The 7,016-nt window shown below is 45.9% G+C and overlaps 1 protein-coding gene across 1 annotated transcript in view; it reads left to right on the top strand.

The window, feature by feature from the left end:
• The first annotated feature begins 2,534 nt into the window (after positions 1-2,534).
• Positions 2,535-7,016, top strand: part of VPS4A (vacuolar protein sorting 4 homolog A) — a 21,352-nt gene continuing 16,870 nt past the window's right edge. Inside the window, exons 1-2 of the mRNA XM_018557341.1 lie at positions 2,535-2,633; positions 6,117-6,228. Coding sequence (XP_018412843.1) covers positions 2,613-2,633; positions 6,117-6,228 — 133 coding nt within the window. The 5' untranslated portion in view covers positions 2,535-2,612. The remainder of the gene's footprint in view (positions 2,634-6,116; positions 6,229-7,016) is intronic.

Raw genomic sequence — 7,016 nt, 5'->3', positions numbered from 1 at the left:
TATTAGAGATGCACCGAAATAGAAATGTAAAAAACGAAACCGAAATAAAAAAAAATTGTCAGGCCGGAACCGAAACTGTTTTTATTTAATTTTCTTCACATTTTTTAAAAAATATTTTTTTTATAAACTTTTTAATTTGGTTATATTTATTTGTATTAATTTTCTATTAAATATTTTTATTTTTTACTTGTAGGGGCTTCGGGGAAATATTGGGGATCTAAACAGACCCCTGATATTTCCCTTTTTAAATAGAAAAAGAGATTAAGGACACAGAGTCCTCAATCTCTTTTTCTGCAGCCCCTGTTATAAATGAACAGGAATCCTGTATACTGAGTGTTCCTGTTCATTGATCACATGTGGACAGAGTATGATTACTATAACTACAATCATGAATGAATAGGAGGTGATGTAGATCACTCGCATTCATTCATAATTGAGGATATAGTCTACATACCATGTCCTCCATGATCTACAAACACTCACTGATCACTTGAGTGCTTGTACCCGCTCTCCTTCCTGACACGCTGTCACAGGAGGCTAAGCGAGCGAAGTAGGGAGGAGGAGAGCTCAGCCTCCTGTGACAGCGCGGGCTGTCTCCGCCCCTTACACCGCTCTGCGATAGGTGGCCGAGCGGTGTGGGAGGAGAGACACCGGCCGCTCACAGCGCTCGGCCGGCTGTCACTTTCTCTCCTCCCCGCTGGGACACAGAGCAGCGCCCAGCGGTGAGGAAAGAAACCTGGGATGCGCCAACGTATCGGCACACAAATGCCATTTTCGGCTGATATGTTTTGGTGGCCAATATATCGGTGCATCCCTAATATATATACACAGTATATTTTCAAACGTATTGAAGCACCTGTCTTTACACGCATAGAGTTAAACCTGTAGTGAGAGCAGGCGGTAAGGACTGCAGAATTACCACCCAAAGATACTGCTGTCTCCATTAAAGTGACATTAAACCCTCAGATTTTTTTACATAAAACAATACTGTAATGTGTGCCTTACTGTAATCCATGATTGTTTCCCTTCTCTTTGCTGCTCTTCCTTTTAAATCTGTATCTCTTCTCATGCTGGGGGAGAACTTCTGTTTTGCAGCAGACTGCCTTGTCTCTGGAATGGCTACACGGTGTCTGTGTGCAGGTTTACAACCTGAGCCAGCACTACAGGAAGAGGCACTCAGCTGCAAAGGGAAGTTCTCCCCAAGCATGAGAAGACATGAGGATTTAAAAGGAAGAGCAGCAAAGAGAAGGAAAACAACCATGGATTACAGTAAGGCGCACATTACAGTATTGGTTTATGCAAAAAAAATCTGAGGGTTTAATGTCACTTTAACATGATGTGAATATGCAATAAAATATGTGCAATATGTAAAATGCGGCATAAATTGTCGGCACCATATAAGACCTAGTTGTGGCCGGTGGTGGCATAAAGGTGAACTTGAAGAGCGGGAGATAATCAGCGGAGCCAGCATAAGCCAGGCGGCAGCAGAGGGAGCAGAGCCACATAAGCCGATGCCTCCTCTATAGCGCCGGCTCCTGTCAAATGCACTCCGCCTGTGAGGAATCGATGGTTAAAAAATATATATATATATATAAGACCTACCACCAAAAAAAAATAGAAGACAGTGTCTTATTTTTGGAGAAACACGGTAAATACCTGTAATAAATAAACATGACGGAACAAACAATTCAGACAAAACACAGCTCGTTTTTTTCTAGGTTTAGTTATGTTCACCCAAAGCTCCGAGCTGGCTGTAACAGCGCTCCCCTCCAGCAGCAGCAGCAGCGTTGGAATCTTCCTCAGCGTCTTGACATCTGTACACACTGGGGGGGAATTTATCAAAACTGGAGCAGAAGAATCTGGAGCAGTTGCCCATAGTAACCAATCAGCTTCTCTCTTCAGTGTGCTCAGGTAAGATTTGAAAATAAGACAGAGAAGCTGATTGGTTGCAGTGCAAATCTGCTCCAGTTTTGATAAATTCCCCTCATTGTGTATCGAACGTGATGATTTACGGGGCCTTAGAGGGGGAGAGAGGCTCCAGGGACCGGTGTAAGAACAAGCCGGCTCAGAGCATCGGGTGAGTCTAATTGTAGTTTTACAACTGTAGTGCAGAGGTTGCCTACCCCTGTCTTGCTGCCTGAAACATCTATATTAAGGAGGCATAGGTCATGTATAACAACACTGCCTCTGTGTAGCCATTTACGTGGCCTGTACCTTATTATGTATATTAAGGAGGGATGGCTCAGGTATGACAACACTACCTCAGACTTTGCTATATTGGCGGGAACTCGCACTGCCACAAACCTGGGAAACTCGATGACGTCACACTTCCCCCACTCTCCCCCCAGTGGCAGCTCCAGGGAAGCGCAGCTGAGCCCCGGCCGGCGTTCTATCAAGATTTCCAACTTGTCGAGATGTCCAACTCCAGTCAGAGCGGCGTTCCCATGTAGTCATGGCAACCGCCTCCGTCAGCTGATCTCTACAGCGGCTTCCTGCTTCTAGCGGCGTATTCGACAGTGTTCGACTCGCTCGTCACTTCCGGTTCCGGTAAAGTGACAGGCCCCGGAGTCCGCAGGAAGCCTTTTCAGGAGACATCGGGACCGGGAGATGAGATGACAACATCAACCCTGCAGGTGATATATAGTATACTGATCACAGGATATTGGGGAGGTGGGGGTGATATATAGTATACTGATCACAGGATATTGGGGAGGTAGGGGTGATATATAGTATCCTGATCACAGGATATTGGGGAGGTGGGGGTGATATATAGTATACTGATCACAGGATATTGAGAAGGTGGGGGGTGATATATATAGTATACCGATCACAGGATATTGGAGAGGTGGTGGTGCTATATAGTATACCGATCGCAGGGTATTGGAGAGGTGGGGAGTGATCTATAGTATACTGATCACATGATCATTGGCAAAGCAAGGATTCCCAAATTTCACTTTCATCTATCTCAGGGGTGGGCCTTCCAGCTGTTGGAGTACAAGTCCCATGAGGCATTGCAAAACTGACAGTTACAGGAAAGCCTCCCAGAGGCAGAAGAATGATGGGATTTGTAGTTAAAGCACAGCTGGAGGGCCGCAGTTGCCCACCCTGGTTTATGTTAATGGTTTGGTGGAGCCCCCCTACCATACACTCCCTTCCTGTCCACCTCCTGTTTCCAGCCTCCTGGGATACATTATATCAATATCCCAGGAGGCTGCCGGCTTCCTCACAGCGCCGGGAAGATGCGCTGGGCACTGCGTCAGTAGAGGTCTGGCTGCAAGTACCTGGAAGAGACAGCTGTCCCCTGAAGACATACAAGTAGAAGATGGCGGTGCAGGATGTAGGACCTGTAGGAGTAGAGCAGTGCAGGGGAAGAGGACAACATTGTAACTGCTAGGCTTGCAAGTACGTTTTCCAGTATAGAAACAACAACAACAAAGGTAAAGGCCGCAGGAAAATAATTTTGTGGGGGAGACGGTGAAGTTCCTCTTTAATGTTGGTTTCCAACACCGGCCCGGTCTGTTCTAACAAAACATTTTTTTTAACTTTTACAGAGCATAAAATAATAACAGCAATAACAGACCAATGAGCTGACGCTGTAGTTGGAGTGTAAGCTAAAATATACAAATATTGACAATTGGCATCGGAATAATAAAAAAACTGGTTATTACAATCTTAGGGTGGAAGCAATGCATTGGGATAACCTTAATATTAGGTCATAGGTCAGGGTTGGGCAAACTCCAGCCCTCCAGCTGTGGTGAAACTACAAATCCTACATGGAGGCATGTCTTTGGGAGTCATGCCTGTGAGAATCTTGCAATGCCTCGTGGGACTTGTAGTTCAACAACAGCTGGAGAGGTGGAGTTTCTCCACTCATTTTGTAGGGTAATCTCCTAGGACCCACCATTCTCCGATGGAAAACATCCAATGTGGCCCAATGCGCTACCAATTGGTAAGGCTTTGTAAAACATTGTGAAGCTGAAACATTCAAAAACACATTTCTTGGGTGGGGAAATCCAAGGGGTAGAAAGCATCGGGTGACACAGGGTGGGTGCGAGGGATGGGGGAAAAGGAGGGGTTAGAGGAAAAGAGAGAGGCAGGACGTGTAAAGGGAAGAAAGAAATGGAAAAACAAGTAGAAGGGTAACCAGTTTAAGAGAAGTCAGAAGGACTAGAGAAGCCAGAGAGAATAGGTCGAGGAAGAAACCTGGTCGGTTCTGATATAAGCCCAGTGTTCAGTCTATCTAACCTTTGCCTTGCTCAGTCCTGTAGAATTTAGTACTTATACAAGTTTCTTATTTAAACAAGAGAAGACAAATGTATCCGATCATTTCCTCTGTTTGATGGAAAGCCCTTCCACTGTGTGTGATCTGCTGTACTCTCGTGATCAGACTGCACCCAAACACTAGGTGTGTGTCATGTGATCACGCTGTCATACCACTATATTTATCTGTGACTCAGGTAATGTTCATTGGAGTCACATGTACAGTAGTAATGTTACACTTGGGGCTCTGCCCAGCAGCCAGATAAACATCAACAGTCGTGGCCAGTGTCTTTTACTGGCTTGTTCAGGAAGAGAGGCCAAAAAGCAGCCATGGTGTGTGGTAAGCCCGAGCAGCCAATCAGATTTCAGTTTATTGCTTTTCAATTATCTGAAGACCAACTCCAGCTTGGGTCCATGCGGCAAATTTTACCTTTTGACCCCAGGGGTCTTCTGTGACACACAGAGTCCTCCTCTTTCTTTCTTCTCGTCCAGTGATGAGCGGTCATCAGACAGAGGGGCTGGCGTAATGACATCAGCACCAGTCTCTGCAGCATTGGACCGTCATTGCAGGGTGCCAGGGTGAGGTACCGAGAAGTAGGTGAATATTGCCGTAAATAATGATTTTTTTGTATTACACAGTGCTGTAGCCATTATGGACTATTGCATTGTGCTCATTCACAGTGCACTTTATTGATAGTTATTGGTGGCAGTTTATACATATATGTGACTTGTATGTCATAGTAATGTACATCCCGTTGTTCTGTATTGGCTGTCATTTTAGGCTAAATAAGGCACAATGGACTTCATACACCTCTCCCCCTATCACCCCTGATCACCTTTTACTTACATTGCTAGCTCTTTTCCGCCACTTCTTCCTATGTTGCAGTCAGTGACCATGCATGCTGGTTCCAGTTATAGGGAAACATGTGACTTCCTCCCATGTGACAGCTCTAGAGTCAGCCAGTCGCTAGGCCCAAGCACCATTACATCATAGCAGGCGTGACGTCACCTCTCCCGCTAATATCAGACACCAATCAGCACCAGGGATTTTAGTACCACCTTTGATGGAGGGAGCACTGGCAAGGCGAGTATCAGTGGGTCAGGGGTTGCCTTTGCAAAAGACATCGTCACTTTGCTCTAAATAAGATGGCATTGGAAAATGTTGATAAATGTACCCATAAAGGGAAAATAAAAAGCTTCAGCTTAATACGGAGCCTACCAGCAATACATACTTGCCTTCCTTCACTACCCCGATGCTGGGAATGAAGAAACTGACCCAGTACTTCCAGGTATGGCGGATCATGTGGCTCACCTCCTTTCCTCCCATGTGATAGCGCCGGTGATTGACTGCTCAGGCGCCTAGTGTCGTCACATAGGCAGGGAGAGAGTCTTCAGCACCCTATATGCAAATTGGAACTAACACAAGGCTTCTTGCCTTCATTCCCAGTAGCTGAATGAAGCGTCGATGAAGGAAAGTGACTATATGGAGCTGGCATATCTGCTGCTTTGCCCTACAGTAGAGCACAGCTTATCATTCTTCTGTGGGTCCCCTTTCTGGTTGTATTGTGAGGTGGCGATAGAGTGCCCACGATTTCCCGACCGTGAGGAGCTAAATCAATTTATCACTTTTGTACTCAGATGATATGTTGTGTAGTAGCTGTAAATATATAGGCTGCTAATACTAATTGTTTCTTGACAATAGAACTATCCAGGGATCTAGTCCTTTTATAGTATTGAACAATGGGCGCAAACAATATAGTTCTTCCAAACTGTAAAAAAAATATATTAATATTAAAAAACAGGGTTAAATGGCTTATTACACAAACTTCAAATGCATAATTTTCTTTGTCTTGTAGAAAGCCATTGATCTGGTGACCAAAGCCACAGAGGAGGACAAGAATAAGAATTATGAAGAGGCTCTGAGGTTATACCAGCATGCTGTGGAGTATTTCCTGCACGCAATTAAATGTAAGTATGGCATTACCGGTGGAAATTGTAGGCTGGAGAGCTCTGTATGGTGTCAAAATAGAGAGGTACTGACCCAGTGGCCCCGCGCTTGTCTTCCCGCTACTATCCCCTGGTATATACCAGTAATAACACCATGTCTAAATCCAAGGGGGTGGCCATATGCTTCCATTCCACTATGCCTTTCCAACTCCTGCAGGTTGAGCAGGACCCCAATGGGAGGTACCTCTTCCTGAAAGGGACCCTCTTCCACAAGACCTTCACGTTTGTTAATGTCTACTTGCCTAATCAATCCCCATTGCCTGCCTTCCTGTCCATACTCCGCCGGCTGGAGACTTTTGCGGAGAGCTACATAGTGGTGGGCGGTGACCTTAATTTTCCCATGGATCCCCGATTAGATTCTTCCTCGGGGAGATCCGCTGTTTCTCTGTCACAACTGAATCGGCTTCGGGCCCTTCTGCATCGTCTCCAGCTGGTGGATATATGGCGGATACTAAACCCCTCCGTGCGGGACTACACCTTTTACTCCTTCCCCCACTGCTCTCATAGTCGTATTGACTACTTCTTGACCTCCCATCATCTCCTCTCGTGGAATCCCCACGCAACAATTGATTCCCAGGTGTGGTCGGATCACTACCCTGTCTCTCTGGCTCTTTGTCTTCCAGGGCAGCCCCCCCGTTCTTACACGTGGCGCCTCAACGAAACCCTGCTACGTGATCCCGTAACGGTAGATGCTGTCAAGTCCGCGATCGCTACCTTCATTGCCACGCATGCCGTAGATACTACCGCCG

The sequence above is a fragment of the Nanorana parkeri genome, unplaced genomic scaffold, assembly GCF_000935625.1.
Source record: "Nanorana parkeri isolate BGI_ZX_2015 unplaced genomic scaffold, ASM93562v1 scaffold280, whole genome shotgun sequence".
NCBI lineage: Eukaryota > Metazoa > Chordata > Amphibia > Anura > Dicroglossidae > Nanorana > Nanorana parkeri.
The sequence above is the reverse complement of the archived record's forward strand: the minus strand, read 5'-3'. Positions and strand labels throughout refer to the sequence as shown.